A 17920-nucleotide genomic window follows, 5' to 3' on the forward strand; every position below is an offset into this window, starting at 1 on the left:
TGTACAGACTCGATTGGCTTTGCAGGCCATTGTTCTATTGACCCCCGCCCCGTAAACACAGCCCTCCAAAATAGCAGCTTCTGTCGTAGAGCTGTGAACAGCGGCTACTGAACTCTGCCCCCCCCCCCCCCCCCCCCCCCCCCCCCCTCCCACACCGATACTCCCACATCTCATACACACGTCGCACCACCGACACTTTTGACGGGTTTAACTTGGACTTTTGGAAACATTCTATTTTTATATCGTTGATATTGTTGTTTTTATATGATATATTTCTATTTGATATTTATATAACCGCGAAGCCGGGAGGATTGCGCCAACAAAATGTTGTCGTCTGTACAATGACAATAAAGATTACTTACTGACTTACTTAGCAAAGAAAAATAGAAATGATCAAGAAATAATTAGGACGAAAGAAAGCTCGACGGGAGCACGCGAGGGAGAGAGAGGGATCTCTCCCTCGAGGGGACGGTTCGGAGTGCAGCGGTGGCCATAATAGACGCGTTCCCCCCTGGCGTGTCGGTGGGTACTCCTACCTGTCCACTCCGGGGCACACTGGCAGTTGTACGTGTTGACGCCGTCCACACAGGTGCCTCCGTTCATACACTTGTGTCCCGGGCAGTCGTCCACGTTGTTCTCACAGTTGTGCCCCTCGAACCCTGGGGTCAAAGAAAAAAAAAGCAGAGGATGGAAAGAGTTGACGAAAACATAAGTAACATTCAAATTGCTCTCCCACAGTGTGTATAAACCCAACGAAATCCCCCCCCTTACAACCACTTAGTAGCATTACAACTTCAACTCCTGACATGGGCTTCCCATGGTGGTGGTGGTGGGGATGGGGGGCCGGTGAAAGACGTGCGGGCGGCGGGGGCGTGAGGGGGAGTGTTTACGTCTTCACATGGCCCGGTTCCCAGAGCCCGGGCGCCGCATACAACCAGCGACCGCCACCGCGCTCTTGCCCCAGAGGTCCGCGCTCCTGCAGTGTTTGCTTGTTTTATCATCTCTCGCAGTTTCAATGACTTCCTCTCTGGCAGGAGACATTTCCTGTCCGCTCCCCAGAGGGAAGCCAGAAGGCCCGTAAAGTAAATTCCTCCCGCGCTGCGCGGGTGCGGCGATGAGAGAGAGAGTGAGGGGGGGGGGCTGCCTCGGTTCACTCCCACGCCGTCCCATCCCCATCTCCCATCGAGTTCTATTTATAGCAGCACGCTGACCCCACCCCCCACCCCCCTGCGCTGCCGCTAACCCCAAACAAGCATGGGGAGTACAAATCCCAGATCTGTGTGTGTACGTGCTACGTCATAAGCCTGGGAACGGCCTGGCCCCTATAGCGCCGGCAGTGGGACGTGGGAAACCAGTGGGAGAACGGCTTTTTCAAAAACCTGGATCTGGTTTAAGCTTTAGCATGTCGGGGGGGGGGGGGTGTGTGATGAATGTTTATTTTTCTTCTAACAACAACAGAAAAGGCCGTCGGGGGGGGGTGGGGAGTCTACCTGGCAGGCAGGCGCACTCGTAGGTGTGGTCGCTGGTCTGGCGGCAGGTCCCGCCGTTGAGGCACTGGGACGGCGCGCAGGGCAGGGTGGCGACCTCGCAGGCGCGCCCGCTGTACCCGGGCGGGCACTGGCAGCGGTACGAGCCGTGGCCGTTGATGCACAGGCCGGCGTTCAGGCACAGGCCCGGCTTGCGGCACTCGTCCACGTCGCTGCGGCAGTTCTTGCCCTGGAAGCCCGGCGGGCAGGAGCAGTTGTACTGGCTGTTCCAGTTGGCGCAGCGGGCGCCGTTGGCGCAGGGGCTGGTGGCGCAGGCGTCGATCAGCCCGCAGTCCTGGCCTAGAGCGGGGAGAGCGGGGGAGAGCGGGAGAGCGGAGGGGATGAAACGTGTGTCAGGATGTGTGCGCGCGCGTTTGACAACGACGTTAAGCACAACACGAGGGGACGGGATCCAGTTCGGCCTGGGCAATGAAACAATGAATGATCGTATCGTGGTAGTCTTTTGATCATTGTCAATATAAAACGTGTTCAATGTATATCGATAAGAGACCGGACCATTGAATCTAGCAGCTGGGTTTGTTACACAAACACGGTTCCATACTACATACAATATTTGAGTGTTTTTCATTGTTGCATCGACATTGGAGTATTTATCAATGAAGAACAGTGGAAGGTCATAATAAGTGTGAAACAGAAGTGTTTAAATCCAGCATGGTAATTCCTAGTCTTTTTAGGTCATTAAAATGATCAATAGTTATCGATAGCGATCAATATGATCAAGTCATATCGTGATGTGTCTTTCAGCCGTATCGCCCCAGGCCTAGGCCGTTTTCCCATGGTCGCCGTTCACACGAAGATTGGCGTCACACGGGCCCGTACCTCTGAAGCCTCGCTGGCACACGCAGCTGTACTGGGGGACCCCGTTGACCAGCTGGCTTTTGCACGCCCCTCCGTTCAGACAGGGCGAGCGGTGACACGGGTCCGGCTGTCTGCAGAGAGGTCCCATGAAGCCCGGCCGGCATCTGAACAGAACACACACACACACACACACACACACACACACACACACACACACAGACACATATACATGTTACATGAGATGAGGCATTTGGGACACTTCTGTGAAACTACCATCAAAGTTTGCTGCTGCCAAAGCCAACGCAGCCTCCATTCTCACAATGATGCATGAGGTTCCTCTGGACTTTTGGCAACAACTGTCACCGACCGCCGCCCCCCCCCAACACCTTGGCAAGGCTTGGTGCCTTGCTCATTGCCTGGCAGCGGTACGGCCCCGGGGGGGAGGCGTTGGACTGGACTGCGTCGGGCTTACAGCAAAACTTCCCCCCCCCCAGCCCCCCCGCCCCCTTTTGAAACCATTCATAAAGCAATTGGCTGTGATTTGGATGAATGAGACACATGTACACAGCAACCGCAAACACAGGCCGGCCTTGTTTAGAAACAGATACGGGCAGTCTCTTCCCTTCTCGGGTCTTTGGTGCGCTTTTCTACGAAAGAGACGCGATTGTGCACGACTCTCTCAGGTCACCCTCACTTCCCTCTCTCCTGGACTCGCCTGCAGCTGGGAAAGCTCCCTCTCTCCGTGTCTGCTTACATTCCTACACTGTGAGGGTTTTCCCCCACTCCGGCGCCCACTCCCGTTCTCATACATCGAGGAGAGCAGCACACCCAGAAACAAAAACACTGGGAAGCAGTTTTGGATTCTTCTCACTTCTTCTCCTTCTTCTTCTTCTTTTTCTTCTAAAAGTAAAATCGCAGTCTCCTCAGAGAGCTACATTTGCACAATATGGAGAAAAAAAATGGCTTCCCAAACATCAGCGTTCTCCGGCGGCTGTGATGTAACAACACCGCGGCCTCGCTTCCTCATCTTGATAAATACCTTGACCTTAATGTTTTTTTAATAGCTCTTTAAAGGGGCCTTGGGGAGCCGGGGAGCAGGGGTTGTGTGAGGGAGGCCTGCGGGGCACCGGCGGTAACTCTACACCCCCCAGAGAGCGCTCCTGCCTGGGGACGGGCGACTCTTCAAACAGGGGGGGGGGGGCCGTTTGATGCTGATGACAGGGCGGCGATGGCGGGCCCTCCCTGGGGCCATCTCTCTCTCGCTCTCTCTCTCTCTCTCTGAGGGAGAGAAACCCCTGGGCAGGAATAACAATGTGTTTCCCCTCGTGAGCAGCACACATTCAAACAAGGGGGTAGTTTGTCACCTTTTACTGTGGTTGTGATCCCCCGGGCTACACCCCCCCCCCCCTCTTTAATCCACACCTCAACCTGTCATAAGCTCTTAAAACCAGAGTGCTCCAGGGTATTGCCGGATGAATGTAAGAAATAGATTCGGATGCAGCAGCCAAGTATCTGCTTTGTTACTAGCCACTTTGTGCTATATCTCTCTCTCTCCCCCTCTCTCCTCCTCTCCTCCCTCCCCCTCTCTCCCTCCCCCTCTCCTCCCTCCCCCTCTCCTCCCGATACAGACCCGGCCCGTCCGTTAACTACGAAACACAACTTGCTGCGGCCATGTTACTAGAGAGTGTGAACAGATCTCATCCATCTGCAAAAATCTGCACCCCACCCATTTGCTGCCTCGGCTTCCCCCTCACCCCATCCCCCCCCCCCGCCCCCTCCCTCCCTCCCGCCTTCCCCTCACCCCCGCCTCCCCCTACACGCTGAGGGGTCAAATGCCAGAGGTCTCCAGTCTGATTGTGATGATAATGTCAGTCAGGCTGGGGAGGGAGGGGGGCGGGGCACAGGAGCGTGGGGTTGGGTGGAGAGGAGGAGGGGGAGGAGTGTGGGTGGGGGGGAGGGCGGGGAGTGGGGGAGGAGGAGGAGGAGGAGGAAGAGAGAGGGGCAGGCAGGGAGAATGTCATGTCATATTTCCTGTAATCCCCCCGTCTCCTGCTCTGAAAACACTCGCGCTCACTGTGAATCCACACATCCCCGTTGCCCGGGCAACCTTACAGACGAACAAGCAAGCCCCCCCCCCCCCCGACACCCTACCAAATCACCCGCCACCCCCCGCCCCCCCCACCCCGGTCCCCTTGGTTATTTGTCATGGCGTGGCTGGGTTTATTTAGAGGCAAATTAACTATGTCTGGAATCTAGGGTGTCACCAAAAAAATGGAACCAAGTGGTGGCGGGCACAAAGAGGGCTTTGGAGGCGCCGCAGGAAGAGCGCCGCTTTGGACGGTGGAAAACCACAACACAGACTGACAGTCAAACTATGCTCGGGCCATTCTGTACTCGGGGCCCGTTTCACCACCGCTGAATAAAGCTTAAGAGCTACAGTCTTAACGGCGGTCTGTGTCCTCCTCCTCCTCCTCCTCCTCTGCCTCCTCCTCCAAAAGACCAACACAAGTCTTTATGGGAAAGAGAATAACTTACAGCTGCTTCAGGGCAGGGTTGCGGCGGGCCGTGCGGCTCTGCATGTTCGATACAATCAGAGCTGACGTAAGGAAACGGCCAGCAAAACGCAGAGGTAATAGGGACAAATTATATCTGTGTGGCATTTAGGGGAGGGGTGGTGGGGGGGGAGGTGGGGGGGGGGAGAGTTTTGAGGAGGAAGTGCGCGAATGAATCGGTGTGTGTTCTGGAAGAGCTGGCGGCCCTGGAACGGAGCGCTCACACAGTTATTTGTCCTTCTCCTCCAAATACACCGAGCCAGGCAGCCGAAACACATTCTTTTGTCTAGACCTGAACCACGGCCAACATGCTACTCCCATAACACACTAGTCTGGCACGCACACTATCAGTGGAGGGGCTGAGAGAGAGAGAGAGAGAGAGAGAGAGAGAGAGAGAGAGAGAGAGAGAGAGAGACAGAGAGAGAGAGAGAGAGACTCAGAGACAGCTCTTTTCCTTTTTTTCTTCCCCCTCCTTGCACCTGAGAATGGCACTTTATCAGCGGGCCCTTAACGCCCTTGTGGACTCCGGCCACTCCTGGGAGCCGGAGCTCCACCACCTCGCTGCTCCTCGTGGACGGGGGGGGGGGGGGGGGAGAGCAGGTGTGACTGCGTAGAGCCCCGGCGTTGAGCAACGAGTCCCCGTGATCCATTATGGCGAGTGGCGCCTTCTGCCCTGTGGGGGAAGAAGAGACCGACCGGGGCCAGACATGGCGGGGGGGGCCGGGGGTGAGAGCTGGACGTGGGTAATCTCTTTGCGTCATAACACGTATGAGGGCCCGCGCCAGCTGCAGTCCCCGCCGGCACCGTGCATCTGTCCGCATCTGTCAGCGCCCCCCCCCCCCCCCCCGACTCTGGATGTCTGGCATGTGCCTGTGTTGATAGGCTTTACGCTACAACAATGCTATGTGGACAAGCACACAGGGATTCCGGCACGGCCGCTACACTCACAAGAGCCCCGATGCACACACAGGCCGTTCGCACACACACGCACACACACACACACACACACACACACACACACACACACACACACACTCTGGGAGTCGGTACGATAGGAAACACACCAAAAAGCGCATGCATTAGTCACTCTTAACTGACGCAACTTCTGGAGGGAGTTTTTTTTTTTAGTAACGGCATCGCTGTAACACCGCAAAGCAAACAAGCTCTTGCGACATGCATCACAAGAGCACACCGCACACACACACACACACACACACCCACGCCACAGGCAGCGACTCACAAGCGTCGTGGACTCATAAAAGAGGTGGAGGTCCACACTGGGAAGGCTTTTCAAAGGGAGTGAGAGGGAGAAAAAGATAAGAAAAAAAAAACGTTTTACATTGCACATTTAAACAATGGCATCCTGTGTGTTGTTGTTGTTGATTGTTGTTCCTCTGCGTGTTCCTCTCTTCCCCAGGGTCGTGTTGTTGTTCCCTGGTTCCCTTTTCGATAAAAGCCCTTTTGATTTATGCGTGTGAATCGCGGCACCTACACACTGCCTGTGTAACACAACTCCAGTCTTCCTCTCCGCTGGGTCATTGTGGCGGGGGGGGGGGGAGAGAGGGTGAAGGGGGGGGGGGTAACCCGAGCTCATCCTCTTCCCCACAATAGCTCGCACCTCGGCCCTGGGTCGTGGGGGCGACTCACCTGTGGACACAGAGGCTGTAATCCCGGACATGGTTCATACACCCAGCTGCGTCTGTTTTACTGCGACAGCAAGAGGAGGCCACTCACGTTTCTCCCAAACTAAATGGACAATGACACGATGGGGAGCACACCGGAATCACACCTCATGGAACGGGAAAGGGAGTAGAACTGGGTTACGTTGTGGGTTTGGATTTTTCTCGCGTTTCTACTTTTATGTAGAGAAAACGTTAATAGTTGAAAAAGCCTCAGACAAAAATGTCTCTGTGAGCTCCGCAGCTTGCACGTAACAGGGCTTAGAAAGAAGAAGAAAAAAGCAGTAGTTTCTTCAGTCCTTTGTGAGAGTCCATACTAACACTACACTGCCAACAAGAGAACCCCCCCCACCCCCACCCTCCTACCCTCCTACCCTCCTACCCAGAAACCCCTCTTCTGCTCGCCTCTCTCTCCACATCTAGGCTCTCCCCTTTCTCAGCAAAGAGCTAGATTGGGGGTTGGGTAGCGTTTTGTGGCCCAAATAAAGGAGCCAAAGTAGTCAGAACCCCTTTGTGTGAGGGGGGGGGGGGCAGGGGGGTTGGAGGGAGGTGGGGGTGTAGGGGGGCAGTGACCCAAACAGCCAGTCTTTTAGGTCTGAGTTTACATGGACCAACAGTCCTGTGCGGTATCCTGGCAACAGTAACCCATGGCGGGGTAGCAATAGACAGCGGAGAGGGAGGGAGGGGACTCAGGGTGTTGGGAGGTTTCATGAGGACAGTGTGAGAACTTTAAAGGGACCTACGCAGGTACAATTTAGTGCACACGTGACGCCGACTCACACTGATCACTGGGCGCTTCTTGGAAGAAGAAGAAAAAAAACGGGCTGTGTGTTTTAAGAATTTCACAGTTTAAAGTCCAAAGTTTACTTTTAACAATGGTGCTTTGGCAGACAATGGGGGTATTGAAATCTCCAGAAGGCGGTTTCCCCTGCACCCCCATTGCATGAATATTAACTATGTGAACATCAGCACAATTAACTTTTTCCCAAAGAAACACAAATATTAATGTAAAAAAAAAAAAAAAGGAGATTGTGCCATCTACGTATTTAGGGAGAGAGAAAGTACGCAACTAATTATAACTGGGAGGCCTATTTCTCTGCATGGCAAAGTGACCATGCAGAAACTGTCACAAATAAGTCACACTTCTATGAGAAGACAAAAATTATTAACAGCAACATTCACAATTAGTTTATTTTTGTGGAATCCACTTTCCTTAAGAAATGTACTTGAAATTTTAGAGTAAAGAAATAATCCTCCTTGACATTTTTGGAATAGTAAGCCATTTGCCCATAACCACACTGCATGGATCTCAGGGTTGAGGGCTTTCAAAGCATTCCTCATCAGACACGAACCACCAAAACCCCACCCACCCCTCCACCTAAACTGAACCAGACTTCTGGAAAAACATTGAAATAAATACGTAAGAACGTTGGTTTTTTTTTGCCCAAATAAAAGAGCAACACCAAAACCTTTCCAAGTTCTCTGGGCCAACATTCTGGGACGAAAGTAACATCCATATGACATTTTCTATGGCCTTTCTAACACTCACACCCTAGCCCGGGTTTTTATTTGTTCATTGTATGTGCTGCCACAACGTGAAGTGCAAGAGAAGTGGAATAAGGCATCCATCTGACATTAATAAAATCACACCGTTAGAGTTTATGGCTGATGGTAAAAGCTGTGAAACACAATTTGACCAAGTTCCAACCAAACTCTCAACCCCGTTCATGAAGGAATAGGATTTCTTAATAACACACAGCTTCACTGTGATAAGGGCGGCGCGATTATCCGTGACCAATAAAACACTGGAGACCTTTCAAATAATGGGTGTGATTCCCGCTTATCTTCTAATCTAAGACATCTTTAAAACATCAAAAAGCAAATAACCGTAGCGTGGGAACGCTCTGACGTTGTCCTGCCTTGCCTTGTATTAAGAGTGTTGCACACATTTAGCCAAACTGTTGCTCCGATCTCAGGTTCCCACCAATTATTATGACTGGAAAATGTAGCTTTATGGAAAAATAAAGATCCTTTCCTTCAGATGTCAGAGAGATGGATTTTTCTAGAGTGGATGAAGAGTCATGGTGCCCAAAAATGAGACTCCAGAGACGCGGCTTATCCCATTCTGAGCACGCGGTCGAGACATGCGTCTCCAAATTGACTAATCATACGTGAATCATGGCCAGGCCTTCCGTCTGCCAGCCAAACGATAACAAAATGTCTGACCGTTGACTTTAATGTGTGTGTGTAGGAGTGCTTTTCTCCTCTTGTGTACTCATAGTCATAATAGCTTGTAATGACTTTTCTTCTGGTAAATGATTAATGCTCACATCATGGGACAGATGTCTGTTAATTGGTCCAAAAAAAGGAGGAGGAGGAGAAGGAGGAAAATGAACAGGGGATGTCTGCTTTGATTTGAAACCTGAAGCGCACCATTAAAGGCCCAGAGAGAGAGAGCTACTCAAACTACACAGATAGACAGGATGTCTGTACTTGGGGGGGGGGGGGGGGGGTGGGTCAGAAGGCACCACTTCCTGCGAAGAGGGCCTGGGAAACCACAAGCCCCGTACTCTTTTAAAAACATTTTGCTGCTCATGTCCCCCCGAGAGAAAGTGGGACCACCAGCTACCTTTGATGATCCAAACTTCCGTCACCACAACTTTCCCATCCTCTTTCTACAAGCCCTCCTTCCCATTCATCGCCCTACCACCAACGGGGGGTTTTGCTCCCTCTTGAGCGCTGCTGGATCCTGCCCTGGCCTGCATGAGCGATGGCTCCGTCGCCCTGTCGGCCCGTCGTGACGGATGAGCCGGGCTGCTACGTCGGGCTCACAAAATGGCAGAGTAACTAATTGCAAATCAAACACGCCATTCCAAGCATGCCGTTTCTTCAATGACACCGGGGCTGATGGCATTGTCTGAGGGCATTCCTGAACCGACGGCCACAGGCGATGGATAGAAGCGGTGGACAATAACCTGAAAGCGACGCACGGACGGCATGAAGCCTACAAGGCATTCCTCCCTAATCCGCCGTAGAAACACCAAAGAGAGAACATGGCCGGTGGTGCTCTCTGGGCCTACAACACTATGTCAACAGTGGTTGTTTGGTTGCCATCCATAAGTAAGCATATAGATGAATATGTACGCACTGCCATGGAGACCACCACTTCATTTCCGAGGAACGAATTCTCAATGCTATGGTTGCGGAATTGTGAAAAGTAAAAAAATAAGAGACAGATTCAAGTGAATTCAGACTCCCCTTAAAGTAAAGTTTAAAGTAAATGGAAGCAGGGAAGACGGTCGGAGGAAGGCCCCTCTGGCGCAACTTGTTGTACAATGTCGACAATGGCTTCAGTGTCTCCTCCCTGTCAAGGTCTCGAGCTGTCCTCCTCGTGGAGTCTAGAAGCTACCCATAGGGTCATTAAAATACAACACTCAAGATTTAAAGGCTCACTTCCCGACCAAGGTCAAGGCCAAGGCGGCAATAGCATACAGAGAGAGCCACTGTATCGCCCGCTGAGCGCAAAATAGATGGTTATTCATTTTGCACGGTGATATGAGGAGAGGGAATGTAATCTGGGATGTGCCACTGAGAGGGCCAGAGGCAGAAAGAGAGAGAGAGAGAGAGAGAGAGAGCAAGACGGAGCAAGACAGAGAGAGAGAGAGAGAGAAAGAGACACAGAGACCCAGGGAGGGAGGGAGAGAGAGAGAGAGAGAAAGGACTTGTGATACAACAACTTGGCACAATGAGCGGCTCTTTGTTGCGGCTGCACTGTGAGAGATGGAACATATGCTTGCGGAGCTGCCCGTGAGCTACGGGCTCCGTCGCCCCCACGAGCTTGTCTCCCCCAGCATGGGGGGCAGCCGACCGCTCAATGGCAGCACCTGGCCCTACGCTTCCCCCCTTTGTCAAGATCTGACTTCGCTGGATTACCATCACAACATCCACCAGCTGTCCTCTACGCAACCCCCCCACACACACCCACCCACCACCGCCTGCCCCACCACCACCAACACACACACGGACACTTAAAGCCCACAACACCCCGCCCAATCCTTCCAGCTGGATCCTCTCTGAATGACACCCTCTCAATCTGCCTAATTATCCCTCCCCCCCACCCCCCCCCCCCCCCCGGGCTCGCCACTGTTGCCCTCTCCGGGGCCGTGCATTCCACTGGTGGTCTGCGAGGGGGCAGACCCTCCACCAGAAAGGACTTCCTGACCATTCACCCGGAGGGCGGCCGCGCCGTGACAGACAGACTCTCAGCCCTTCAGTGTCAAGTGCAGAAAAATGTGGTGTGAAGTTTTAACAATCTGACACACACACGCACACAGTTTAAGGGTGGAGGAGGGCGGGGGGAAAGCACTCGTAGCCGTGTCCCATCACAACATCACGAATTGGGGAACGTATTTGGTATTTGGTGATGATTATTCTAGAAATGACCATTGGCACGAAAAATGAACGCGTACAAATGACCTTAAAGCCTTACTGTGTCGAGATTTGACCATAGCCCCTCACCAAATTATCTTTCGTATTTTGTTGTTCTGGTGATCAATCAAGGCCATGTAGCCACCTGTTCACCTGTGCGTCACCCATATCGCCCCCGCTACATCCTATCTGACTGAAGAGGGCCCGCGGGGTGGAACAGGTGTGTGAGGATTACTCTTGTAATCCTGTATCATCTACTCTGGCCTGGATACCCAAGGAGAAGGAAAAACACTGCCAGTGACCCATAAAGAGACATGACGCAGACAGGATGGGCTGGTGAAGACAAAAAGCCAGCCTCATTCCGTCCTTCTCCTGGATCCATATTTTACGACGGGCAAGTCAGGAGTTTTCAAGAAGGATAACGCCAACAGTCTCGGCCAAAGTTAAAGTGGCACCCTGAGGTTTTTCAAGCGAAACCTCCTTTTTTTTTTTTCTTGGAATCCTTTCCCCTGGCCTACTCATCTCGTCCGCCGTATCTGCTCTCGCTCCACTCTCCCCTTTCTTCTCCACCTTTCCCCACCCTGATTCTCCTGGTGCCGGGTTACAGCCAGGTAACCCAGCGGAAGAAAGGATCCTTTTTTCCCCCCAGTTCGGGATCTCCCGTTACGCCCGGGCTCCGTGGGGAAGGGGTGGGGTTGCCTCAACACTCACCTATGTCCAGAACTGATCTGAACCCCCCCCCCCACACCACCACCACCACCACCCCACTCCGCTCCACTGGCCTGCCCTGCCGTGGTGCCTTTAATCGGGCTGCTGTGGGACGTGAGTGTCCCCTTTCCCCTGGACATTCCTTTGCTTCACTTTTACAGTGCTCCTCCTCGTTATCTGCATTACGAACCGTGCGCTTGTGATTAGACAGAAACACACACACACACACACACACACACACACACACACACACACACACACACACACCACACCACACCTTGGCTCCCACTCCTACAACACATATGTACACAACGCAGATAGAAGTTAACCAAACAAAAGGCGAATTATGTTTGAATCTCCTCCATCTCATATGTTATATATTGCTATAAGCCCATTAGCCCAAATTGAGTGACTCAGAAAGATCTTTCCGTTATACATTGTGCAGCGTTTGCAAACCAGCCATAAAATTACACATTTACCCATTTAATGACACCAGGGTGTCTGACTCCAGCTAATGATTAAAGAATATAGGAATGTGGCAGTACTAGTTCCTAGCGGCACACATAACCCAGTTACACATTGTTTGAACACACTCCCTTCAACTGTCACAATCATAAAACGGTTGGCTCATTTTGAGAAATGAAATTTAAATATGTTTTTCTACTTTACTTTTTACTTTCTACTTAACCTTATTCATACTACTTTGCAAGGGAATGTGCTTCAAACGATGACGTGCCAAAGTTCTGCTTGTGACATATCTCCACCGTGACCTCTGCATGGAGGTCAAAGGGTGACCCGGGATTAGAGTTAAAATAGCCTAAATGCACAGTTTTGGAGGGAAGAAACTGGCCACCAGCCAGGTATTGTTTAGCCAATGACAACCCCAGTCTGAAGCACCCACGCATGGTTCCTACACCGAGGGAATAAAAGCCCTAATGACCCCCAGGCAAAGCCCACTGTAGGGCCTTTAGATCAGTTGCCCTGCCCCCAGCCCTTGTCCATCTGAAAAACAAAGGCCTTATCTCTGTGAAAAAGATGAGAGCCAAAGCAAAAAAAAATGGTAACACTTTACAATAACCATAGTTTATAAATGGTAAATAGACCATTTATAAATGGTTAATAGACCATTTATAAATGGTTAACAGCTTATAGACCAATTATAATGGTAAATAGACCATTTATAAATGGTTAAATAGACCATTTATAATAGGTAAACAGATAGTTTACTAAGTTTACTAATGTTTAATCATCATTTATAAACAGCAAGACCAATCATAAATGGTAAATAGACCATTTATTAATATTTAACTATCATTATAAATGGTCTATTAACCATTTCTAAATGGTCTATTTACCATTTATAAACTATGGTTATTGTAAAGTGTTACCAAAAAAATCTCACAAAACAGGCGGGAAACACACAACCAAGCGAAGAGGGAAAAAGTCGAGATAAACATTGTTATAGAGTTGTGAAACAATCGGTTGCTCATATCGTCGACAAGAGAAAAAAAACAAGTCAGTTGTGGGAAAGGCAGTCATTGTAGGAACAGTCAAATTATGTAATTGATGTGTGATCAAAGCGGTCCAACAGGTGCATGAGGTGTTTGAACCTGCACAACATGCAGAGGCTGGTTGACGCCAACTCTCTCATATGTTGACATAGCCAGCGTTTAGGCACTCGGGAATAAGTCACGCAGTACAACATTTATAAGTTGAAAATGGGATATGCAGTGTTGTTTTTGAAGATAGCATCTAATCCTATCAAATCGAAATGATAAATGTGAAAACATGTAGAGAGAGTGGTCTGTAGTCGTTCATTTGGCCACTGTATGACGGGTCAATGAAAGACAAGTCAGAGCTGGAGTGAAGGCGTTAGGGAGTACATCCTGTTGGATTAAACACTTACATGCATTTGAAGGGTGATTCTATGCATGTGCCACCATTTTCACACGGTCTGTTTTTTTCCAAGCAGCGGTATCCTGGAAAGAAAAGGCACAGTGTATCAGAGTCAGTTAAACCCACAGCCCTCAGACGCAATCAATATGATGTCACTTTTTGTTGACAAGATTAATTGGGAACCGGTTATGTTATCATAAAATCCATTAATTAAATCTGTCAATTTAAAATAAAGCTACTCTGGCTGTGGTTGTTCTTCCCACTGCTGGCATTTTGCAAACACACCCGCCAAAACATTGACTATGCTTCTTCTATCTTCTGAGAGACCACAGATAACTATAATTTTGATCCAGACAATGAAGATCTGTTTACTGAAAATTCAAATTTATATTCAAATTTAATGCAAATTCGTTCTAATTCAACTTATTTTAGAAGGTCGCTTGGTGTAATGCAATATATATGTATTCTTGCAGCAATTACCCCGTCCGCTAAAGAGGAGTTCAATTGTTTCAGCCGCTTTGTGTAGAGTTGGGGAGGGAGGGGAGGAGGGAGGGGAGGGGAGGGGAGGAGGGGGGGTAGAAGCAAGCTCCGACTCATCACTCCGTTCAATGGCTTATTACGCGAATGCTCACCCTACCCCCCAAAACCAAACCAATTTGAGTTTCCCTTTTAAAATAAGTTAACCAAAGTGCTAAAAGCATTGGAACGCAATTTGCATCTGAGGCATCAACTCTGGTGTTTTGCGAAGGGTCGTTAGTGGCTGATAGACTTTGAAAAGTGCATCTATTGGAAGCGGGGGTCTTTAATGTCGCCGTAGTCTAACGTGACTGCGGTGCTCCCACGCAAGTGAGCTTCACAACTTTACCTCCAAAATAAACCACACCAAACCAGTCGGAGGTGGGTCGGATTGATGCTGTGCGGTCTTTTCGGTGATCGATTATTTATTTATTTCCATTTCCCAGCGCGCAGAAGAAGGCTAGGTGCTTTCACAGCTTCACGCGTGTTTAAAATCAGTCGCAACCGACTTTCAAAAACGAGTCAACTTTTAAGAACTGTATCATATAGTGCTTCCTTTGTTTTGATGATACATTAATCCACTGTTTGTAGGTGTCATCATTAAACATATTCCCGTTAGGTAGGTATGGATGCCTACGACGTTATTAGAATCAAGGCATGTTGTCCAGGCATGTCTAGTCCACATAATAAGCGGCTAACTTTATGTTTATTTTTAAGTCATTCACAGCGTGGTCTTACCTTCACAATGACAAATAAACAACACAAATGAAAAGATTATCCATGGAATAGTCCCTTCCATTTCGGTGGAAAACTTTCCAATTCTTCTGTGAAATATTAGCAGTGATACATCCTTTTAGAAGTTCACGTGAATGTAAAAGCTCCAAGGTGGATAGGCAATCTTCATATATTGTATTTTTTTTGTTTGTTGCTCAAAGCACGCCAAAAAAAACAGCAAAGAAAGCGTAGGTCCAATCCCGTAATATCCTCTGCAGCACGGGGACTGCTGCTGTGCGTCTTCACCGACCTCCTGAAACTTTGGAGCAACTTTCTTCTCGGGCTCCCAGTCGCTGGCCCGAGCTGGTATTACTCCGCCTCCTTTTCTCCTCCTCGCCGCACCCCACCCCCCTCTCCCTCGAGACGGCCGCTATTCCGCACACAAATAGTTCGTATTCCCGTGGTATTACCCGATAGTTTGTGTGGGCCATAGGCCTTTTTTACACGCGAAGCAGAGATGATTGGCTGACATAAAACAAAACGTTAACGAGATTTAACGCAGTGTAGTGACGGTGTAGTAGCCCTACAGGCTATAGCCTGGTATCTGAGTGATTTTGGTTGTAGCTAATCTATATGGCTCTAATGACTTGTTACATTTGCACCTTCATCACCTTCCCTAGATATACACTTTTTATAATTATATTTACTCATTTTATAAATGTATCTGGAGTGTTTAATTTAATTTATTCTCCCACACGGGTTTAGTCTACAAGTGGCAATTATAAAGTTTGATGAACGTTTTTCAAGTGTAAATGGTTGCTTGTCCAGCCATAAGTATAGACAAGATATGAACCTCACTTTGCACTACTGATTAACTTGGCAAAGTCCCACAGAAGAATTTGAGAAAAACATGAGTTATGTATAATTATGACAACTATGTTCACCAATTTGTATCTGTCTCTGAACATGCTCCTCTTTGATATGGATATGCTTCCACCAAAGGGCCTTTCAGATATTAATTAATCCATTTCAGGCTGTTCATATGCCTCATATTTGTTCAGGCACAACCACAAAATACTAATATTTTCCTGTAAGAGGCTTACGAACCTTTTAAACAAAAAATAAAAAAAAGCTGTGCTTTTGTACGACGTACCAATCCAACCTCAAAGCCTCGTCCATTCACTTCTACCTCTGAAATGTACCAAAAGGAAGTGAAAACTATAGTTTGCTATATTAAACCATACGCACCAGAGTGCACAATACCCTGTTTGTTACTATGTGTTTACATTGGCCTTTCTCTCTCCTCCCCCCCTCCTCCCCCCCAACCCCCAACCCCCAACCCCCACCCTCCAATAAGAGCGAGTGCATTCTGTTTACACGGGTGGAAGTGATCAGAGCAGCCATTCTTGTTGTCCCTTGGCCCATGCGCTGGCGTCGGCACTGCACAGCCTCCTCCTTCACTGTTCACGCCTCCTCCAGCTTATGGCCGCCCGCAGCAGCAGCAGCAGCAGCAGCAGCAGAGGCAGCAGACTCCTCCTGAGCAGCCGGCGCGTATATAGGGCCCTGGGTTGTTGTTCGGCTGCACGGAGCGGAGCCAGTCGCCTACAGAGACAATGGCCGTGATTTGAATGATAAAAGCCGCTCGGCATTATGACACAGTTTTCTTTCTGCAGGGGATAGAGGGGGAAGAGGGGGGGTGGGGTGGGGTGGGGGGGGGGGGATGGGATGCTGTGGGGGAGAGCAACATGCTAATATTCAAGGACGTCCCCCCCCCCCCCCCCCCCCCCGTTCACCCAAACACCCCACCATCAACCCCCCCCCCCCCCCCCCCCCCCCCACCACCACCACCACCACCACCGCCCCCCCCCCCCCCCCCAAAACTCTCGTTCCTGGCCTTGAATAAATTACAAGGAGAGCATGAATGTGGCTGGCTGGTTTTTGGAGTGAAGTTCGTTAGTGCCTGTGACGTCATCTATAGGGGTTCAGTGAAAAGAGACTGTGCGGGCCAAACAGACACCTGCCTCGTTTGGCCCCTGATGGAGCACTCTGCGCCGCCATGAGTAACATTGTCAATGGCCCCGGCCCAGCGACGTGTTGTGTGGAGCGTTCCCACTGCACGCCGATTCGCTTTGGCAGCCTTTAATTGGACGCGTTTGTAATCATCATCAATTGTGACGATGACACTGGTGCTAGACGCAGTGTCGCATTTGAGATGTACGCGTTGGAACTGTGTTGTCTCTGAGTTGTTTTATGACTAGGCTAGTACTGTATTATGAATTGCTTATTATGATAACGGGTGCTTGTGCATCAGAATGCATCATGGGATTTTTTTTGTTGGCAGTCCTTTGTTGCCACATTGAGTCATTGAGTCAAGTAACAATACTGTAAAATCCTAAAACGTAAATATACCGGGAACTAGGCGGAGATCTCGTATGAGACATGCTGATTCATGCTGTTTCAAGCATAAGAATTTCTCGCCATAATGACAAAATATTATGACAAACATTAATTAGTAAGCAATGGCCAAAAAAACATTACTCAACAACATATCTACTAAGAAATGCTCCTATGCTTCCAAAGTAGGGGCGGTGACATCGTGATGGAGCCCTATACTTTTAATAACAACAACAACTATAACAACAATAGTAATATCCATTCAAATAAAACATGTGACAATTTCATTACAATAACATTGCTTTATAACTATGATGTGACATTATCGCAATATAACACAATTGTAACATTATTGCTGTTGTTATGAAACGTATAGACCCTTCTTTCAGGGTCGTGGCCTCCTCTTGACATTGAGAACATAACACTGCCCTTTGATTTGAGATGAACTATCTCTGTATCTCTAAGATATAACTGTAAAAACGATACAAAATACAATTTTCAATGTTAGAAAAATGGCAACATAAGAAAACATATAACACCATCCAAGAACATTATGAGCATAGTTGTGGCATTGAGTGGAGCGGGCAGGTGCAGCGGAACCGAGTGATAAATTGCCCTCTAAGTTGATAGGTATCATTTCATCTCTAGACTGGTGCTCATAACACACTTCTGTGTGTTGTGTGTAAGT

The 17920-nt window shown here is 49.5% G+C and overlaps 1 protein-coding gene across 1 annotated transcript; it reads right to left on the minus strand.

Annotated features, from left to right (window-relative positions):
• Positions 1 to 307: 307 nt before the first annotated feature.
• On the minus strand, positions 308 to 15140 carry LOC311370958 (uncharacterized protein). The gene is made up of 5 exons (XM_084489227.1): positions 14863 to 15140; positions 13619 to 13691; positions 2367 to 2509; positions 1491 to 1826; positions 308 to 659 (listed from the first exon to the last, which is right to left on the minus strand). The coding sequence occupies exons 1-5, from the start codon at positions 14921 to 14923 to the stop codon at positions 394 to 396; spliced, it is 879 nt and encodes a 292-aa protein (XP_084345353.1). The 5' UTR covers positions 14924 to 15140; the 3' UTR covers positions 308 to 393.
• Between the last annotated feature and the right edge of the window lie 2780 nt (positions 15141 to 17920).

Source organism: Micromesistius poutassou, assembly GCF_964030765.1.
Source record: "Micromesistius poutassou genome assembly, contig: SCAFFOLD_1060, whole genome shotgun sequence".
NCBI classification, from domain to species: domain Eukaryota; kingdom Metazoa; phylum Chordata; class Actinopteri; order Gadiformes; family Gadidae; genus Micromesistius; species Micromesistius poutassou.